Genomic DNA, 22,540 nt, shown 5'->3' on the forward strand with positions numbered 1-22,540 from the left:
AAACAAAAAGGAAAGAAACAAAGTTAACAACACACACATGCTCTCCTACACACACACCCCCCCCACACAGAGGAAAAAAAAAAAAAAGGAAATAGGAAAGTTGTACAAGGTGCCAATCTGGAATGAAATGGATTTTTGAACAGACAGTCATATTTGGCACTGTCAGCAAAAGCTTGTGGGTGGCCCTGTATCTCTCCGAGCCTTAATGCCCTTTTTACATCGGTCATTTAAAAATGTCCCCCGGAAAGTTCAGCTGTGCTGCTTCTGACATTACTTTCATAATGCTGCTGAATGGACTCAATGGAGAGATTCGCTTTCCCCCACCCCAGTTCCATAAAGCACTATACATTAAGGACGTATTCCATTTGGCCTTCAAGTAGCATTTTTATGGTCCATGCAGATCCACGATTATTTTCCCTTTAAAAAGAATCAACAGAAAACAGAACTCTCTGTTGGAGAGCATGGAAATTAAAAACTACTGGATCTCCCAAACCGACTCCTACAATCCTCAGGCAGAAGACTGGATTAAAGGGTCCTCACATGGTTCTAGCTGCATTCTCAGTACACCACTTTTATGAAGAAACCAGAGCTGTAGAAATTCCTCCGGCATGGCATGGAATCCAGAATCGGGCAAGACATTGTCATAGTAATGATGGCTAATAAACTTCCCGTGCAGGTCCACCGAGAATGGCCAGAAGCCATAAATTGTTACTTCTTCACACAGACCAAGGGCGGCACTGACTAGGAAAAGTCCCGTGGAAAGCCGTTTGGCATGGATACCTTTGCTCTTCCAGAACTTGCCAATGTCACGCAGGAAATTGGGGTTGGCAAAAAGGACCGCCTGCTTGGCACCGAAGTCCTCCAGGGTGTAATAGACACGTAGGGAGGGTCCTGTCCCCGTCTTCATCGAGAATGCTGGCATGTAGATGTAGCTGTGGTTATACACCTTCACGCTGTCCACAAACGCTTTTCGAGACCACAGCAGATTCTGGAACCTGTAAAACAACAGAGAAAAACAAGTTGGTCACACATAGGATCTCCCAGTCATTTCAAAACCCAGCTAAAAAGCTGCTCTTCGTACACATATTTACAATTACCGGCACACCTTTCTCGACCCAGAGAAAGTCCAGACAAACTTCTGACTGTCTGACACTGCCTCTCTTCTAAAAACATAAACCTGAATAGACAGTTGAAAACTATCTGGCATCCTGCTAACTCCAGAAACCAAAGCGTTTCTGATTTCATCTTTTCAAAAAATCCTGAATGAACACTGACACTTTTCCTGAAAATCAATAATTTTTAGTGACATTTTTCTTTTTGTCCAAAACCCAACTTATTTTTTCAGGCACAGGAATCTTTAAAAGAAATTTTAAAGTCCGTGTTGTTCTTATTTCTTAAAGGCATACTAAAAAAGAATCAAAGTTACATGCTGAACAAGCAACACCAAGAAATATTTAAATAGAAACTTTGGACTTATAAAACTGGTAAGACTTGGAAGAATTGTTTTTGTTATGCCTGTATAGTGATTTAGGTTGTGCTACCATAGTAGTTAATTCTCGTTCTGGAACTGAGAGAAATCTCAAAGAACATACTTTGTTACAAACAATAAAACAGAAATCAATGAATTGTTTTGGATAAGTGGCACCACAAAAATTTAGCAACAGGCACCAAACAATATCCAGAGTTGGTGTTTAAGATGGCACGATTTACACACTGAGTAGGTTTAAAAGCAGCTGGTATTTGTAGCACACAAGTTAAAGGAGAGACTAGATGGCAACTATGAGGAGGGCAAGGTATATGTACAGATTGTTTCTCTAATATGATAGTCTTCTCATCTCTTGATATAGAAACAACATCAGGTTACAATTTGTTAAATTGCCAATAGCTATTTGCTGATGTCTGTTTTATCCCTGATGTTAGACTTACACACTACTCCAAAACCAGCATCCTGTCAAGACTATAACCTTTCCTTGCCATATGCTTCTGGATATGCCAAGAGGAACGAGACATCTGGCAGGAAATCCTAGGCCATTCACACACACCAAAACCTGGACTGATGTTTGACCTGTCCTGACGTCTGACACTAAACAAATCACATTTCAGTAAAATATTAAAGTATCCCAAATATGTATCATTGGATGTAGCTGATACAGAGGTCAGCCACAGCCATGGGTGAAATCCAATACCTAAACCACAAACTTGCTAAGTAACAGGAACACTTGCTGTCTTGGGGTGTTGACTGCATTGGAGGGTACCTTTGCATGAGAAAGTCACTATGATTTACTCTCGATAATCTGCTTTCTTTCCAGAGTCCACGTAATCTTCAGAGCATCAGTAAGTCCTCCCCGCCTTTACCACGTGATACTATCTATAGACTTCAGCATGCAGGCAAAGTTTACTACATTAAAAGCCACTTCTGCACAAGCCTCACAGGCACTCCTTTCATTGCAGCTGGGTTGCTCTCCTGCATGTGATCCCTAATTTTTTCTCTGCTCCCAAGTGCCCATCTTGCCCTTGTTGCTGCCTCCTCTCCCTCAGTTTCCTGCAGCTAAGGCAAACGTGTCATGACTGATTTCATAGTCACACAGCAGAGGAGTCAGAACAAAAACTTGAGACAACAGCACTGGATTTTTTTTTCCTTTCTGTGGTGCAGGCAGAGATAGGCATAAGAATACCTTTTTTAAAGTGTTATGAAGAGAGTAATTTTGTGTATAGACCTCTTTGAAACAACAGCAAGAATCACACACGCAGCAAGATACACAGGTTTTAAGTAGGATGCCAGACGACCTAAAGAAGCACCAGATAAAATTTCAGCTGAAACAATTGCCAACAAAAAAATACAGCTTCAACAGCATTGAAGTGTCTCATGAACATGTACCAGGTTTTTTAAGTCTTTGTTTTGGCAGAAAACTTGAAATATTCCTAATAAGTTGAAAGGTTTTGTTGACATTTTTAACATGCAATATTTGGTCTCCTGATTTGCTATAAGTTTCTTTCAAAATTTCCTTCAAGCAGGATTAGAATAAAGCTGTTTTGAAGCAAACCCCCTGAAATCTGCCTAGGTCTTCATTACTGTTTTGCTCTGCAGATCTGCTCCTACTGCATGGTGCTACTTGCTAATGTAGACAAAGCCACTGTCTTCCAAGCAAGAAATCAATTCAACCTGAACATACAAAACAAAACAATAAAAATCATTTCATAACTTATTGCATTTGGCATTCTTTTCTGTAGAAATAGCCAAGACACAGCTGAATATAGAAGGCCAGCCAAGACCAAGGTGCCCTGGCAGAAATTCATTGTCTGGCTGTACCTTCTCATACGGGCCCTCTCACTCCATTACTATCAGACCTTTAACTAAGTGTTCCCCAAAACAGGCTTTACCATCCTCTCTTCCTAAGGAGCAGCAAGACAACCTGTCAGATTATCCTGTACAGGAGTTGGGTGCATCCTATCAAACTTGTTCCATTTCCATCAGGACACAGTCACTGAGGCTAAAAAAAAAATTCCCTAGCTTAATACTTTCAATATTCACCTAGGCCCTCAGAGCTTCAGTGTCCAAACCCTGTTCTAATCATCCTAATTGCTTACAAAAGGTAGAATAAGACCAGCAGCAGGCTTTCAGACTATCCCCGTCCCCGTAACTTGGGACATCCACTGGGAGGTGGGAGATGCAGGTTCAAACTCCCTTTCACAGTAAGGGAGCACACAGCTTGATGCGATGGGGTCCCTGCACCCTGGCTGAGGGGAAGGCAGAAACGCGTCGTCTGTCACTCCTGGAAGCTGGTTTCACCATGTCCTTTCCCACTTACAGCTGGTTAACAAATTTCACTTCAGGTGGCAAATAGATGTGGTTATTCTGAAACTGCATTTTTTCAGCAAATTTACCATTCCCAGAAAAGCACTGCACAGCTCTAAGATGAATACATTAAAATTGCTCAGATACAGTCACAGAGGGCCAGGGACTGTCTCTGAATATTCATTTGCTATCATTGCCACAACACGTTTACATTTCTTCTAGATGAATCTCCCCTTATAGTAACGAGAAGTGAACGGCACTGCCATGAGAGCAGTGCATGGGAGGGACTTCACGCAGAAGGGACAGCATTTGTCATGCTACTGCAAACTGTCCTTCAGGAACATCATCACCTCCTGGAAACCCGTGCCTCACTCAAATGACCTGGATCGTAGCGTCAGTAGGCATCACGCCCAGTTCAACAGATGGACATTACACAGGTAGCCAGGAGCCCATGTAGAAGCCTAACACGTGCTGATTACAGCTGGTCTGATGGCCTAACACTGCCAAAAAGCTGCTGCCCATCTTGCGCTCCGCATGAGGGGAGATATTAGAAGCAAATGAAGTTTTCTGTTCCCCATTTGTAAAAATAGAAGCCCTATCCAGCTTTCTGACATTTCACAGGCTGGTTAGAGGCTGAGAAATCTGGGGACAAATGCCGTGCATCAGCAAGTTTCTAGAAATGGTACTAGAAGCTCAGATGTATTTTCCTTTAGCTCCCAATCCATACAAGGAGTCCTGCAGGCAACCCCACTCTAGTGGTGGCTTTGCGGGTACCATACCGCATCCGTCCCAGCAGACAGCGAGGAGGATACTCCATGCCTGACAGAGAGACCAGGAGGGCTTTTCCTCTGCAGCTGACCAGCTCTGTAGCGCACGTGTGAGCATGAGAATATGATTCCTTCCTGCTTGTCCTGGCATGGACGCCACCAGCCTCATGCAGTCCTTGCATCCAGATGGGCAGAAATGCCTTCCCTCATGCCAATCCTTGCCCGGCCTTCTTTGAATGAGGAGCCTCTGGTTCCTAGTTAGAGGTCGCTTCTACCTGACATGCTTTGAACACTCGGTACTCTCAGCGGCACAGCCCAGAAGCTGTGCAGCTCGTGCCCACCCACGGGGCTTCAAAAGAAACCCATCAAATGATCCAGCCCCTTGTGCAAGAGTGCATCTCGGGTGACGTTATCTCCCCAGCTCAGCTCCAAGCAAGAAACAGCCGAACAGCTTTCAGGGTCATCCTCTGACCTTCTGCAGTTAAGCTCACACAAACGCATGGCAGGTTGCCAGCATTTAGATAAAACTGGAGCTGGAATCTCCCGAGCTCTGAGCAGCACCTGAAGACTACGAGAGTTGCTCAGTAATTTGCAGTAATGCGTCCTGGCAGCTTGACGACAGCCCAGAGAGGTGCCGATGACTGTGAATGCTGGTGAAAGCAGATCACAGCACATTCAGCCCAGGTGCTGTACTTCCACTGCACTCATTAATAGACAGCGAGCAAATAAAATCATGAGCAACACATTTTTTGCTGTCAGGTCTATATGACAGATCAACTTAAAGAGCACAACTTTCAACAGGCACGTGTAGGCACAGCTGCACAGATATCAGAGAAATAATTTCCTTGAAACCAGCTGTAGAGTTCCCTCAAATGCTGTGCTCTACTTTTCCAGAGAGAACAATGCATCCCAGAGAAAACTGCCACAGTACATTGCCATGACAGTACAAAGACTTAAGAGCATTAAGCATTTTGGGTTTTGTTTTTTATCTGTTTTTAATGTTCTTATTGATGCTCTTTAGCAGATATTCGGGGATAGGACTGCTCTCTGGTACTAAGAGATGACTTCCAGTAACCACAAAGAATTTGCTGCAGTGACATTGAGCTAACCCGCTTGCAGATAATAATGGCAGCATTTTCTCGCATATTGGTTTCCTTTTGATCTCCCTGGAGAGTCACTATCTCATGCCTGTGATGATATCCCAGTCACTTTACTGTGTTGGCATCTGCAAAGTCACAAGTTCAGCATTGTGGATTAATCACAAGTTGACTTATTGGAAAGAAAAAAAAAAAAGATTGAGTAATGAGGGGAACAGCTCGTATGCCAAAGCAATACTGTATTATTTTTAAATTAAGACAAATAGAGCTCAAGGGAATAGAGCAGAAGGCATATAAAGACTTATGTATTTGTCCCTATGGCAAAGGATAACCTTACAAAAATTATTTAGATAATTTGATGTCAGCATTAGCCAAGAATGATTTAGCAATTTGCTGCAGCTGTTGGAAAATGCTTACAGCTGGGGTCACAGCAAGTCAGCTTGCAACCACACATCTGAACCTCCACTGCAGTGACAGAGGAGTTTTACTGCACTCATTTCTCAGAGTGCTTTTATGCTTTCAAATCGTGATGCCCTCCTTAATGCCCTGTGCTCTCATTCATATCACGCACTTCTTGATTATCTGCCCCTTTGGGGCTTGTGTAGCCAATCTTACTAAAACACAGACTGTGTTTGAATTAACAGCATACTAGTTTCTGTGCGCTCATTCTCCACATAGGCACTTTTGGCATGTATTAGGTGCAAGGTAGACTATTCTACTTGTCCACACAGGGAGCTAGAAATGAGCACGTGAAGTGCTTGTTTTATCCTTTTTTGTTTTATCCCAACTTCCCCAACTACACAAGCCATTGTTTACTTAGCCTAAGGATAGCTACCTGACTTAAGATTCAATTATAATCCCATTAAAGTCAATGGCAAAACCAACTCTGATCTAACTGGAAGTATGCTCGGAGCCTCAGGCAAAAAAAATGAGGCCTGCAATGCACTTCAGAGTGATTAGAAAAGGTATGAAGTAACATGAGCAACCATAAAGGCTGATTATTAAACCAATGAAATTACAGATGCCAAACATTCTCCATCAATGCAGGAGGCTTTTATTCCTGCGGTAGATCCCAGTGCTTTGTCTAATCTCACGTCAAACAGCTTCAGCACAAGGGATTCTCCCCTGTTCTCACTGTGGGCCCCTCCACAGGCACCACAGTCACCCAGTTGAGAGCTTGTAGCATGGATGGGGTGATGCTATTCCCATCTTTTCCTTTCCCTTTTCTCTCCTCTCTTCCCACCTGACTGCCCTTTATGGACCCAAAGACAGCAAATCATAGAATAGTTTGGGTCGGAAGGGACTTTAAAGATCATCTAGTTCCAACCCCCCTGCCATGGTCAGGGACACCTTCCACTAGACCAGGTTGCTCAAAGCCTCATCCAACCTGGCCTTGAACACTTCCAGGGATGGGGCATCCACAACTTCTCTGGGCGACCTGTTCCAGTGCCTCACCACCCCCATAGTGAAGAATTTCTTCCTAATATCTAACCTAAATCTACTCTCTTTCAGTTTAAAGCCATTACCCCTTGTCCTATCACTACATGCCCTTATAAAAAGTCCCTCTCCAGCTTTCTTGTAGGCCCCCTTCAGGTAATGGATGGCTGCTATAACGTCTCCCCGGAGCCTTCTCTTCCCTAGGCTGAACAATCCCAACTCTCTCAGCCTGTCTTCATAGGAGAAGTGCTCCAGCCCTCTAATATCTTCATGGCCCTCCTCTGAACTCACTCCAACAGGTCCATGTCCTCCTTATCTTGGGGGCCCCAGAGCTGAATGCGGGTCTCACAAGAGTGGAGTAGAGGGGGAGACTCACCTCTCTTGACCTGCTGGTCATGCTCCTTTTGATGCAGCCCAGGTTGGCTTTCTAGGCTGCAAGCACACACTGCCGAGTCATGTTGAGCTTCTCATCAACCAACACTTCCAAGTCCTTCTCCTCAGGACTGCTCTCAATCCATTCTCCACCCAGCCTGTATTTGTGCTTGGGATTGCCCCAACCCATGTGTAGGACCTTGCATTTGGCCTTATTGAACGTCATGAGGTTCACACGGGCCCACCTCTCAAGCCTGTCAAGGTCCCTCTAGATGGCATCCCTTCCATCCAATGTGTCGACCACACCACACAGCTTGGTGTCGTCGGCAAACTTGCTGAGGGTGCACTCAATCCTACTGTCCATGTCGCCAACACAGATGTTAAACAGTGCCAGTCCCAATACTGACCCCTGAGGAATGTCACTCGTCACTGGACACCAAGCCGTTGACCACAACTCTTTGAGTGCAACCATCCAGCCAATTCCTTATCCACCAAGTGGTCTATCCATCAAATCCATGTCTCTCCAATTTAGAGACAAGGATGTTGTGCGGGACAGTGTCAAATGCTTTGCACAAGTCCAGGTAGATGATGTCAGTTGCTCCTCCCTTATCCACTTCCACTCAGACTCTCAGCGGAGACGCTTGCTCCTCTCAGGGTATGACTGTCTCCAAAACTCACTTCAGCTTATCCCTCAGGCACAGCCTGCAGCCTGCTGAGACCCCACACTGCCTCCTCTTTCTTATGGACGGAGGCTTCCAACCTCAAAGAACCGGTGCTTTCCTCTCAGCTCTGGTCCCAAAGATTAAAGACAAACACATTAGTCTGATTCTCCTTTTTATACACCTTTTCAATGGCTTTTTCCAGGTCAGGGATTCTGGTCACTCCCACCATCAGCCCCAAAGACTCAAAAGCAAGGAAACACACTCTTTCCACAGTGACTGCAGACTACATCTTTCTCCACCAGCCTGTTTCTTAATGACCCGCTGACCTTAGCACATGACCTTCAGAATAATTTGATGCACTCAGAAAGTCCAGTTAGACATTGCAGAGGTAGGCTCTAATCCCCATGAAGAGGCAGGCTCCCCTTCTGACTAAATTCAGTATTAATTAGGGTTTTTTTGAAACCTCCACCCATTACTGCTCTTACGCTGTCGCCCTGGGAATACTATATGTAGTGCCAAGGGAAAGCTGACTCTCCATTTTTCAACAGAACACAGAGCTATCCTATACACCAAAGCAATGAAACATTAAAATCAGTGTTCACTGGTATTTTGGGACTGTGTGTGATCCTTATTCTGCCAATTCAAATTAGAATGTGCTTTTAATAGCTACTCTTTCCAAAACCGGCAGAGCTAAACATCAATCCTTCCTGTTACCTGACAGCTTGAATCTTAGCTTTCAAAAGATGAGCTGTTCATCTTAGTTTGACTCTTTGAAGATTGTGGCTGCTAAAGTCACACACAAGGGGAAATAATATAAAAGGACAGCCAGAACAGCATGGCTGTAAACTACTTGTATACGGTCAAAATAAAATTGCTGCCTACTATTTCTAAATCTTCTGAATACTTCACAGCTCTTACAGCTGAAAGTCTGGAGGATGAGAAAATAGAGAACCAATGAAATCAGCTAGAAAAAAAAGTTACAGAACTAAGCCTGATACCTTTAGCACTTCATTTCACTGGACTGTATGCCAGAGTGAGCCTGTGAGAAGAAACGTAACCAGATCACACATTTTCTTAGGTTTTAATGGGAAAAAGAACTGCAACAAAGCCCAGATATAGTCTTCAGGAGATTTACTTTTGATTAACACGGGTTCCCTAAGACAGTCTGTTGTGTCTTTGGGACAGCAACCAAACAGGAACAGAACAGTGCAGTATCTCCTGCACGTCCAGGTCTTTTACCCAACTACTGTCCAGACACAGGTCTCTCTACATCACTGCCTGCAATAGCACTGCAGCAAACACAAAGCTAATAACATTATGCTTTCCTGTCTGTTCATGCTGGCCTTACATGCTTTGTAACCCAAATATAAAACATACCAAATGATTACAGCCATGAAAGACCTATTCATAGCTGAGAACACTTTTGCTAAGTCTTTTGAGTTTTCTCTTTAACATCATGACATCCTTTGCATATTAATAATTTGCAACTGTCAGTGAAGGTGACATTCAGCTATATCCTCTCTTCAACCTCTTAGAGCTCTTTCCAGAGAACTGGATATAGAGAGAAAACAGCAATGTTTGCATTGAATGTGTTTTCTTTTTAAAGATGTTCTGTGCTACAAAAAGTGTAGACTGAAGAGAAATTATTTAAAACAGTAGATGCTTCGACAGGCTTTATGGCAACAGCTGTAACTAGGATAGGCTCTTTTTTAAGCATATGAGCACCTTTTTTAAACTACACTACATGTATCACTGGTGATCTCTGAGATCATGCCACATGGCCTGCAGCTGGAGCGCAGATCCCTATTAAACAACACTGCCAACTAAAAGCTTGATAATAAAAACAGTTGTTCAGAGCCCATAGGAATATGTGGTGAATCTACAATATTTTAAATGGAGTAAAATCAATCCACACAACTCTAAAATATGCAAAAGAAGATCTCTGTATTTCCTCTATTAGCCACTCCCCTCTGGGCAGCCTCACCTGTTTTGCATCCCTAGGACAATGAGCATTGCAATTGAGCAATGAACTAGTGGCCACCTGAGTATAAGCAGAAGAGGTGATAAATTGCTCTGGAGCAGTTAGATTAGCAGAAGCCAAACATGAGGCTAAAAAGATAGAAAAAGAGAGAGAGAAGCAGCAGTTTGACAGACAAGGAAGTCCCTTCCAGTCCTTGGCACAAAAGCTCATGCCATTAGTAAAATCCCTGGAAATGAGCCAGGAGAGTTCAAGCCAGCCCAAGGACTGCAGCTGCAGACCTTTAAGTCGCTACCTTCAGTGAACTTTCAAAATGTCCCTTCTGAAGAAAAAGACTTTACTTTCATCTAGTATCAATTTACAGCAATATTTCTCAGCAATTCTGGTGCTGTTCAGTTATGCCTAGAAGCGTTAGTAGATACTTCTCAAGGCTTCCAACAGTGTTTGAGATGTGTTGATTTGCTGCACACTAGATCTTTGAAAGAGCCCAACCTTCACTCTGCAACTCACACGCAGACACCTAGGGAAGAGTAAGAACATGACCAGTATATTTTAAACTGCACATCCAAGTATTTTCAGCTCAGAAGATTTCCTGATACTGGTGTAGTTTGCCAATGCAGTAACCAGTGAATCTTACTTCCAAATATTTGCCTAATCTCTTATTCTCTGCATCCTTCTAACCAATTATTTTACCAATACCTTCTCTCTTACGTCATGAAATCCTTGATCCCTTTGTCAAAAGCCTTTTAAAAATTCAAATAGACTTTATCTACCAGATATAGATTACGTTTACCCACATGCATCTATTCAAAGAACTCCAAAAGTTTTACAATGTAAAATTTCCCTTGGACTCAACACTGCTGACTCTTCACAAGAGCACTTACATTTATCCAGGTGTTCACTAATATTACCTTATAATATAGTCTCTACCAATTCAGCTGGTAGACATGCCAGGTTTACAGATCTACTTGAACTATTTTTAAATACTGATCCCATTTTTAACACCTTCCAGTCTTCAAGTACCAATGCAGTTTTAAGCAAGGAAGTACACACTACTGTTCTTCAGCACTCATGGGTGAGTCCAGTCCTGCCAATACGTTCACATCCATCCTGTATCTATACCATAAATTCTCTAATAATTATCTCAGTTTCAGCCTGCTGAGTCTCCCCATGGGCACAGGGAACGTCCTCAGTTTCTTCCACAGTGAACACAGAAGCAAACAATTCATACAGCCTCCCTGGGTCTTCTCTGAGCACTTCTTTTATACCTGGTCATCAATTGACCATACAGTGGGGGTGGGTGTTTTTTGCTTTTTTTTTGTTTTTGCTGTTGCTGGGAGGAGGACGTAGCATTAGGTTTTCATTCCTCTAGTCAGTTCTTTTTAGAAACTTTTTCTGCCTGCCACATAAATAAAATATTTAATCAGCCAGAGCTTATAATAAATTCAATTTCCTTTGGAAACAACTTCAACTTTTGGTAGGATATTTCTCTGTTTCCATTAATCTCCCTTTTCTTTGCCCTTTAGTGATGTCAACTTCCTTTTACCTTTTCTTAAGTCTTGATAGATGCTCCTAGCACTGTGCTTCCAGTATGGTACCCTTAGGAGAGTCCACTATTTTGAGTAGATCATCCAGATATATTTTTCAAGATGTATGATGTTTAATACTGAGAATGCCACAAACTTCTTTTCAACACAATTAAACTGCCAAGGTTTCTCCTCAACTGTTAGTACAGCCTGTACTCAATTTAAATTGATATAGCTAGAACACTCTTGACCAAAAAAAAAAAAAAGTACGGATAGCTGAAACATGCTGGAGCTTTTGCTGATCTCTTCAACTGTTTTGATACCTGTGAAAGTGCTAGAGTTCCTTCACCTGTTTTCCCCTCATTAACTTCATTCAAAGGAGATACAGTGTAAACAAAGTAAAAAAAATTTTTTTTTCTTTTCAAGGTAGCAGGAAATAAATGCTATTTGCTAGGACAAAGTAATACTTTTGAAAGGCAGTGCATGTCACTGAGTACTTTACAGCCCTCTATGCACTGGTTAAGGAAAGTGCAGCAAAACATTCAATTCCATATTTCTCTTAGTTTCCAAATGCCAGAAAAGGGTCAGTGGCATTGATACTATATTATATAGGAGCAGCTTTGTAACTGTAGTTGGCGTTCTTCCCGTGTCACACATCTAGAGGTGCTATGCCTCTGTGTTTTATATAATACACCATAACTCAGATGTGGTCCCACCTTCTCCCATTCTGAAATACCAGGCAAGAAAACCTTTCTCTCTTTTGCTCCCTATCTCAGGTAACAGTTAATAACAATGAATTGTCAGAACTGGCTGGAGCTTGACTCCAGGAGACAACATTGGCAGGATATTCACCTGGGCAATACTATCTCAGATATCAGCAATGAGTGAAGAAGGGTCTTTCAATCCCTCTTGTTAATGGTAATTTTACTGGACATACAATACTCATTGTATGTGTGTTCAGAGAGGAAGGCAAGAAGAGGGTGAGCATCTAAACTGGTGGTGGAGTCACCTAGCCTTCAGGCCCTCCCTGTTTAAGTCACACAAACTGGAACTGTATCAGCAGGTGACGCTGACAGTACCAGCCCAGCATGCCCCCTTTGCTGGTGGTTAGGACTGCCTCCTACTAGATGAGAGACAGAGGTTTAAATCCCCTCATACAGAAAAGGGAACTGAACTCGGGCCTACCACTGCTTCAGTGACTGAGGCGACTACTCGCCTCTCATAAAATATGGCATCTGCCTTGGCCGGTTTTCTGAACCGAGCTCTATGTTGTTCAGGTGAAACTGCTCAGCCTGGTTTTGTAAATTGCTTGGGACAACTTAAACTATATTACCTGGAAGTTTTAGTCAGCCAAAAAAATACATCCAGCCCTAGCTTCATTTCTTTTCATTTCATAGAATCATAGAATCATTAAGGTTGGAAGAGCCCTCTAAGATCATCGAGTCCAACCGTCAACCCAACACCACCATGCCCACTAAACCATGTCCCTAAGCGCCTCATCTACACGTCTTTTAAATACTTACAGGGATGGTGATTCAACCACTTCCCTGGGCAGCCTCTTCCAATGTTTAACCACTCTTTCTAAAAAGACATTTTTCCTCACATCCAATCTAACCCTCCCCTGGCGCAACTTGAGGCCATTTCCTCTCGTCCTATCGCGAGTTACTTGGGAGAAGAGACCGACACCCACCTCGCTACAGCCTCCTTTCAGGGAGTTGTAGAGAGCCATGAGGTCTCCCCTCAGCCTCCTTTTCTCCAGGCTAAACAACCCCGGTTCCCTCAGCCCCTCCTCATAAGACTTGTTCTCCAGACCCCTCACCAGCCTCGTTGCCCTTCTCTGGACACGCTCCAGCACCTCAACGTCCTTCTTGTAGTGAGGGGCCCAAAACCGAACACAGTATTCGAGGTGTGGCCTCACCAGTGCCGAGTGCAGGGGCACGATCACTTCCCTGCTCCTGCTGGCCACACTATTTCTGATACAGGCCAGGATGCCATTGGCCTTCTTGGCCGCCTGGGCACACTGCCGGCTTTTGTTCAGCCGGCTGTCGACCAACACCCCCAGGTCCTCTTCCAACAGGCAGCTTTCCAGCCACTCTTCCCCAAGCCTGTAGCGCTGCATGGGGGTGTTGTGGCCAAAGTGCAGGACCCGGCACTTGGCCTTGTTGAATCTCATACAGTTGGCCTCAGCCCATCGATCCAGCCTGTCCAGGTCCCTCTGCAGAGCCTTCCTACCCTCGAGCAGATCAACACTGCCGCCCAACTTGGTGTCGTCTGCAAACTTACTGAGGGTGCACTCGATCCCCTCGTCCAGATCATTGATAAAGATATTGAAGAGAACTGGCCCCAATACTGAGCCCTGGGGAACACCGCTCGTGACCGGCCGCCAACTGGATTGAACTCCATTTACCACAACTCTCTGGGCCCGGCCGTCCAGCCAGTTTTTGACCCAGCGCAGAGTACACCTGTCTAAGCCGTGAGCCACCACTCAGGTCTTTGCACCAGTTCCCTTCATGAAGGTGCCAAAACATTACTGCAACAGGAGTTAGACTGAGGTGACGCACTGATACCACATGGGTTGTGGAGGAGATGGTAAGCACCTTACCAACAAGTGCTGTATGTGAAACTATGGTCAAACTATAAACTCCTGGGTTTGTACTCCTTTGAGCTACCTTTTCTCTCCGAAACCCAAAGAACATCAGTTTTTACAGATGTTCACATTCAAACAATTAAGGAAAGCAAGTTGCCATCTCCTACAGAATCAAGAAGATTTCTTTCAGATTCAGGCAGCACAAAAAATAAGCTCCTTTTCTTTAATGCTCAGAGTAATTAATACTGAATTACAGTAGAAATTCTATCAAAGGACTTCTGACAATCACATTAATACTAAGTAACTTCCACATGCTTTATGCGATTACAATAAAAACCAAAGATGTGAACACAGATTAAGCCATTATTTTAAAGTATTACTGAATAAACAAACAGGAACAAAAGCTACCATTAGTGGCTTGTCTCCCTGAAGCAGCAGTAACACATCACCTGAAAAAACTTTAGATTTGGACGTAACAACCAGGCTAAAGGCTGTTCTGAAGTGAGGAGGAAGGTATGGTCTGGGGTCTACAGCACAACTCAGAAACAGGAAAACAGAATACCTTAAGGGCATCCATTTGATAAGGCCAAGGTATTTTTCAGATAAGGCCAAATTGTAGGTTTGAAAGTAGCTGTAAATGTCAAGTTTGTCAGCAGCTCTGAAGAACCTGAGGTTGGACATGAATCACACGGCACAAACAACAGCCACGGCCATAAACTCCCCCTTGAGGAAGTGGTTACACTCCCAGAAGGTTTCCAAATGCTGGGACGATCATTCAGTGATCAGTTGCTTTGGCTGATAGACCTTTGTGTCCCTAGCAGCTCAGTACACATATTCCCAAAGCAGCTAATCAAACAGTACAAGTGGTGAAATTCAGCCTCTTGTTTTACAGACAGGGGCCAGAATAGTTTGTACAGTGACGTGCCACACTCGGGAGCTATTGCTGAGGTTTTTATCCAGAGGCTTTATCCAGATTATGATTTGGAAAACAAATACACTTTTTAACAAGCAACATATTTTTATCTGAGTTTGCCTCAAGGCCAAAATTTCCCTTCCCTAATCTGCTCCTCTAGTAAGCCACAGTGCACAGTGTTGCTTTGCTTTACCAGGCTAGAGTCAGGAACCTTACGTGCTCCAGCAAATCTAGCACTTTGCTTGTAATACCAAGTTGTCTTCAGACTGGTCCTGCTTGTTATAAAAATTAGACCATTTCTTCTACCTCCCCCCACATCTGCACTTTTTATGTTAAAAAGAACAACCTAAGGAATGTCGCATTTTAAAAGATTCCTCTATTTTGAATATACCTTGAAATGGAGTAGAAATATGATCATTAAGGTCCTATCTTGATGCTTTAAATTGATACAGTTCCCCTGATATCAATGGATTTACACTAACTTTCATCAAATCGTATCATATGCCAGATACTTAAAGTTTCAGAAACCACTGAATACACTGCATTATTCAAGAAGCATACTACAAACATACAACTAAAGACAATGATATTATCTAGATGCATAAGGCTATGGAGATGATTCATTCAGCATAATCATTTGCATTCCTGAACCTTGGATGTTTAATGTACCAGGAGAAATGAGGGATGGCAGCAACTGTGCTGGAGCATGAAGTGAGGAAAAAAAACCTAAGACAGCACACTTTACCAATGCTCTGGCAGAAAAGTCCCGTGTGTTCTGTTCCAGCAGCCGTACCCAATTCCATTTCCAGCTTAATGGACCTAGGAGCGTGGAGTCAAAAGCATAAACAATTTGCACGAGGCCATACTAGTGTGCCTAATGAATTTCCTTTCAGAAAGCCAGTCGGCAAAAATAATTCAGCCAATACATGCCAGCTAGTTCTCTGGTTTATTTTTCTCAATGCCATTCTCTGCAGTCCCAAGCGCTGGAGTACTAGGTACGCACAGGGCAGATGCATGACCTAGTTCAGCTACAGTATACCAACCACCAGGTCTCTTGGGATAGCCCAGCAGTGGTATCTTTTTCAGCAGAATCCAACTTCAATTGTTCGTGAACAACTCATTTGTATGTAGCAACACGTACAAATTCCCCCAACAGACAGGGGAACAAAGGCGCAGGTACAAAGGACCGGAGGGATCACCTGGGTTTACAGTGGCTGGGTCAGGGACACGCTGCAGACGTTCTGGCAGAGCTGAGATGCCAGAAGGGAACCCAAGGAGGAATGGAGAAGACGCAGAGCAAAGAGCTTGTTGGAAATCCTGCAGTGTCAATGTTGTAAGAGATGCTGATTTCAGAAGGCGCTTTAGGAGCTTCCAGCAGCCCTGAAATGCTTCCTAATGTCCTGTAACTAGCATAAAACCTGTAATAAAGAATCAAATGCTACAACTGTCAGATGTTCAAAAAAAAAAAAGCAGAAGAAATCAGGGACATCACCAGTGTCCTCTTGCCTCTAAACTATGATGATATTTGCTACAAAAAAAGCTCACAGATGATCTTAAAAAGCCATCTGTGGCTTGTACTGCAAAATCTATGAGCAGAACCACAGTTCACACTAGTGACGTGGAAAAAAAACTTCTTGCTCAGCCCAGATGCAGAGATTAGTTTTCTCCCAACACTTTCTTTAAACTATTTCTCCTTTCCAGCTCAGGATGCCCAAGCTCCAGCTCTCAAACCCCACCCAATACAGTTCCAAACTCAGTGGTCTCAGTTTGCAAGACTAGATGGTTCAGACCTGCACAAATTGAGACATACAAAGTCAAATGTACAGGCAACTGAGTGCAGCCATACCATCTTTGCTGTCTAAGCCTCGTTCTAAAAATTCTCCTACCTGAGAGAACACCAAGAACTTGTGCAAGTATCTGTTTTCAGGACAACAGTTTTGTACAGCCATACCTTATAACTGCTGGGGACACAGTGCTGTAATAGAGCTGAGAAATTTATTGTCCCTGTTAAATTAAAAAGGACCTCAAAGCCAGCAGAAGTGCTGGATTCCCGATTGCTCACATAGCTTAATGATGTTAGCTCACCCTTTGGCTCTGGTCCAGGTGCTCCAGCTAGTTCTCTCCAAGACAAATAGACTACACGGACTCAATCAGTGTCCTCGTAAGTCAGTCTGTCCTGCTCAGCATTGGAGCCATGGATTGGTCCCTAGCCCTCTCTATTTACCGGTGCAGCTATGTCTCCACCGCACATCAGGTAAGGGAAGTGCACCAGTGCCTTGAAAGAGAGATGAGGAACAAGCTGCATTTTGCCATTGTCACAAGCTGTCTCTGGGACTACAACCAGGAGCCTAGGGCAGCACAGGGAGGCAGCCAGCAGACTTGCCTTTAGGCTGTGTAGCTTTACTAGCCAGGAACAACCAATGTGGGTCTTAGTGATGTCTGTACAAGTCAGTCTGGGATTTTATAAGGGAATTAAAAGCAAAGCCCTGAACACTTTGCTGCTGCAAGTCCCCACGCCGGTAAAAGGTTCGTGATCACGCATGGGTACAGCACACACATGGGCTTACTGAGCTGAGCCCGCCAAGGGCAGTGCTTTGCTCTCCTGACAGGTTCACATCTGAAACTGGGAGCAAACTTCACGCTCCAGATACTGCCTGAAGGAAAAAAAACCAGGGCAAGGCCACCAAAGGCTGGGGAAGGGCAGAGAGCACTGGTCTCGCTCGGGCTGTTATCTCCAGGAGGAAGGACCCTAGGAAGGACAGTAAGTGCGTGCCTCCCTTTGAAGGATCACAGTAATGTATTCCCCACTCTAGCAGGAGGGGACAGAGTATTGTATAATACCCTTTACAGCACAATCTGTGCACTGTCAACAGTTTTTTTACTTTATTTTTACTTTTATGCTGAGTATGTGGCTATATGCTTTCACATGCTTTCAACTTCCATATGCGTACAACCTCGCACTTAAAATATCCTGCTTGTCATCTTCCCAAATTTCATTTCCTTTGATAAAGTTCCTGCAAGATTCAAGTAGCCACCTTCTGATTTGCTGCCCTGAATCACGAAAAAAACCCTCAACTTTCTTCCACGACAACATTCTGGAACTTCACAGCATGATATATTTTCTGATATAAATGTGATAGATTAGCAGCCCATATCCTCTACATGGAAACCTCATTAAAAAAAAAAAAAAAATCTTTGTCGTGTTTGAAAACCAGTGACAATAAAGAATAAAATTCTAGGATCACAATACTCAAACTCACTAACTCACTATCTAAGAAGTTATGTTACCAGTTTTGTACTTCTAAATGTACAGAAATATTTTTAATAAAGCTCCTGGATAACTTAAAAATTTTAATTTGTATTAGAAAGCTCCCTATTTACATTTCTCTAACATCAGCCTTGAGCATTCACAGCTAAACCATAACTTACCATGAAATCTAGTACATAAGAATAGCTTATTACAGCCGTAATGGAAGAAGTTACTTTCTCATTTTCCTTCCACAAATCCTGATATTTCAGTGGCATAAAACTTTTAAGCATCTGCATTGCTATTTGTGTGTTTGATGGATGATTATTGGCTGTCATTAGTGAAGTACATATTAGCTAAGAAATCAATTAAAGCTGAAGAGAGAATTTTGCTAAGGGTTTTTCAGCTAGTACACTAGGAAAATTCTCCCTGTGACCCACATGGGAATTGGCTACGTAGGTAAATAAAAACTGTTCAATCTATTTTTCCATCTCTCTCTAGTCTCAGAGTCACTTGAAACTACTATTATTTTTCCATTGCTACTGAAAGAAAATGCGTAGATTCAAATTCTAGTTTTAATTCATTCTGGGAAAATTTTTTCTTCCATGAGAACCGCATTATTCTCTGCCCTGTTAAATTGCACTACACATACTGACAGCTTGAGTTTCTCCATCCTGCTTTATCTTTCAGAAGTACCATTTGGTTCTCTCTCAGCACAATGACAGCTTTTGGCAGGTTCCCGTTTCCTCTTCCAACAAACCAGCTATTGTGGAAAAACGATGAAACTGAGATGAAAAATTCCAGCGGATCAGCTTTAACCTACCAGAGTGCTCCATGTATCTTGAAAATCACTGTGCTTTCATTATTTACTCTTTCAAATCAGAAATTAAAAAAGACTCACTGCTAGAGAAAAAAGAAAGAGAGGAGGCAGGGAGTAGAAATTAAATATTAGGGTAGCACATCTCTCATTTAACTAATTGAGTAGACTCTTGCCTGTAATGCATTCCAGACCAGATGGCAGAAAATTGCCATGAAAAACTGATTAAAACAAACTTCCTCAAAAAGAGAGTGACTGAACTTAGTACGAAAGCAGTTTGTGCCATTTGCTATGTTATCCAAATGAAAAAGACAGAACTACTTTCAATCATTCAGCTTTCCCCCAAAAGCTACATATGATAGAGAAACTCAGTCTTTAAGTTCGAATGTGTCTAACTTAGCTGGGGAGATTAATGTGGGAAGGAACACTATTCCTTTACTTTTACAGACCAGCGCATTCACTGGTATAAACTGTAAAGACAAAAATCAGATGGATTTAGCTAACAAGAAATCCACAGTGGATTTATTGGCTTTTACCAAAAAAAGCATGAACAGAAATCATAATTCATTATTTTTGTAAGTATAACTACTCTCTTTAAGAAAAAAAAAAATGTAACTTTTTACTGCTTTTTCTTTCTGTTATTTTTAAGAAGCCAAGAAAGACAGGAAGTAGGCTGAGTTTTCTTATGTCTTACACATCATCAGCGCAGTTTCTTAGTAAGGATTGTGCCCACCTCCTATTTGGCTGTTTCTGGGCAATGGATATGAGCTCAGCTGAAATCTATTATACTTCTTGCAGAGTACCAGAAGAGGATAAAAACAAGATTGCCAACATTTTTAAATCACTCGCCATGTGCTGGAGATGATTGCAGGATGCTTTCCTCAAAGGATTTTTCAATTTCCTACCGTGCTGAAGCAGTGAAAGAATCTAATGGGCGAAGACTGGAGACACAATCTAGAAGACAGGATTAAGCACCTATGAATGCCACTTGCACTTAGTACTAAATCTGCATGGGTTCATCAAGGCAGAGAAAAAAAAGAGGATCCTGGAGGCTAGCTTGAGTGGCAAATACAAAAGAAACAGTTCATCATGAACTTTGTGTTTAGAGGTACGAAAAAGTATTTTCGTTCTTGGCAGGAAGCACTGATTTCCAGCACAGACTTCTGCGAACATTCTTTCCCCTCATGTCAGTCTTTAGGATATTCCCGCCTAGACCTTTGGTTATCTTAGCCAGCATAAAATCTAATTTCCTCTTTCTACTTCCATCTACTATTTTCAGCTGCTACCTCTTTTTTTCTGGTGTTATTGGAACAATTGCACAAATCTTTCTACCCTGCCTGTCCTCCTCTCTCCCTTAACATACATCCATCTGGTTCTTATATACTCCTTCACTATATACTTCAACAACCAATTTTATAAAAGCGTCTTCTTCTTTACAGTTCATATAAAGAAAAGATACGACAGAGTTTTATTTCTTTTTAAAATTGCTTTTTAGTTCCTAGACAAATCGGGGGGAAAATAGGAAATGTAAGGGTATGTGGAAGGAGACTGCCTCTTTAAGGCTATCTGGTCAAGGACCTGTTAAATAAATAAAAAATAATCATAATTTTAAAAAATAATTTAAAAAAAATGGGATCGTAAGAAAAGGAGAAATCCATAAACAAGAACATACAGGGACGCAAACATGACCGACAAATGATAAGGGAGGCAGAGAGGAGAACCAAACCTGGTCAGTCAGACTAATTGATGAGGGTATGAGGGAGCGTGAGAACCTGCAACTAGGAAAGCAGCAGCCACGTCCCTTCAGCCCAGGCAGAGACCCTGGGACCCCTGGGCCCCAGGGCACTGGGCTGAGCTCCAGCAGCCAAGGCAGGAGGGTCCTGGCCAGGGCTGCGGGAAGAGGCTGACACTCCTAACATCCCTTAACAGTGTCCTGGTTTCAGCAGGGGTAGAGTTAATTTCCTTCCTAGTAGCTGGTACAGTGCTGTGTTTTGGATTTAGGATGGGAACAAAATTGATAAGGCACCGATGTTTTAGTTGTTGCTAGGTAGTGTTTACACTAGTCAAGGACTTTTCAGTTTCTCGTGCTCTACCAACTGAGAAGGCTGGAGGTGCACAAGAAGCTGGGAGGGGGCACAGCCAGGACAGCTGACCCAAACTGGCCAATGGGATATTCCATACCGTGGGACGTCATGCTCAGTATATAAAGCTGGGGGAAGAAGAAGGAAGGGGGGGACGTTTGGAGTGATGGCGTTTGTCTTCCCAAGTAACCGTTACGCGTGAGGGAGCCCTGCTTTCCTGGAGATGGCTGAACACCTGCCTGCCGATGGGAAGGAGTGAATGAATTCCTTGTTTTGCTTTGCTTGCGTGCGCGGCTTTTGCTTTACCTATTAAACTGTCTTTATCTCAACACACGAGTTTTCTCACTTTTACCCTTCCAATTCTCTCCCCCATCCCACTGCGGGGGGAGTGAGCGAGCGGCTGCGTGGTGCTCAGTTGCCAACTGAGGTTAAACCATGACAAACAGGAAAATTATTGTTCTTGCCTTGTTTACTCAAGCCAATAGAAAATGCTCTGTTCTCATTTGTTACCCTGCTTGTGATGCTTATCTACAGATGCATCTTCAATACGTCCCAGAGAGGGGACGTTCTGCAATATAAAACTGTTTCCTGATCCGAGATCTCCTGACTGCCATCCTTTTTTGTGTTTATACTTGGACCTTTTCTGGTTTTATGTTTGCTTCCGGACTTTCGGTTATCCTCGTTGCAGACCATTTAGAAAATGCCAAAATGAACTAATTTTTTATTGAATAAACTACTACTGTCTGGAGAAGAACTTGTAAACCATTTTTGCACCTTTCAAAATGTAGTAAGTTGTATTTTTCAATGAATAAATTATTCTTCTGGAAAAGGTACCCCAGAGCTATCCAGAAGTCGCAGCCCCACCACCAAGGCATGGGAGCCGTTTGTAATAAAAGAAGTAAGTTATGGATCCCAAACCTACTTCCTATACTGTGAAGGGCAATAATAACCCAGGTTCTGGAAATCCTTTCAAGACAGCTACATTCAAAATTATGCTCATGATATATTAATGCTTTATAACCACAAGCATCAGAAAGACATAGATTCCCTGATGAATGATGAACACAGCTTCAGAGCTCAGATCAAAAATCAAACCTTCATCTTTTGTACTTGCCCACCCACCCTCTCCAAATCACAAACATTATGTTAAAACACAAAGAAAAAAAAAAATATGTGGCTTAAACTCCAAGGACACTGGGCATGGAGAGGCCCAGAAGAGCACTGGACTAAGAAAATCAGAGCAAGAAGGAGCCAAGATCG

General features: G+C 42.9%; 1 protein-coding gene across 1 annotated transcript in view; it reads right to left on the bottom strand.

The window, feature by feature from the left end:
- Positions 1 to 259: 259 nt before the first annotated feature.
- Positions 260 to 22,540, bottom strand: part of ST8SIA1 (ST8 alpha-N-acetyl-neuraminide alpha-2,8-sialyltransferase 1) — a 100,152-nt gene continuing 77,871 nt past the window's right edge. The window contains exon 4 of the mRNA XM_009332830.1: positions 260 to 995. Coding sequence (XP_009331105.1) covers positions 509 to 995 — 487 coding nt within the window. The 3' untranslated portion in view covers positions 260 to 508. The remainder of the gene's footprint in view (positions 996 to 22,540) is intronic.

The sequence above is a fragment of the Pygoscelis adeliae genome, unplaced genomic scaffold (genome assembly GCF_000699105.1).
Source record: "Pygoscelis adeliae isolate BGI_AS28 unplaced genomic scaffold, ASM69910v1 Scaffold38, whole genome shotgun sequence".
In the NCBI taxonomy this organism is placed as follows: Eukaryota; Metazoa; Chordata; class Aves; order Sphenisciformes; family Spheniscidae; genus Pygoscelis; species Pygoscelis adeliae.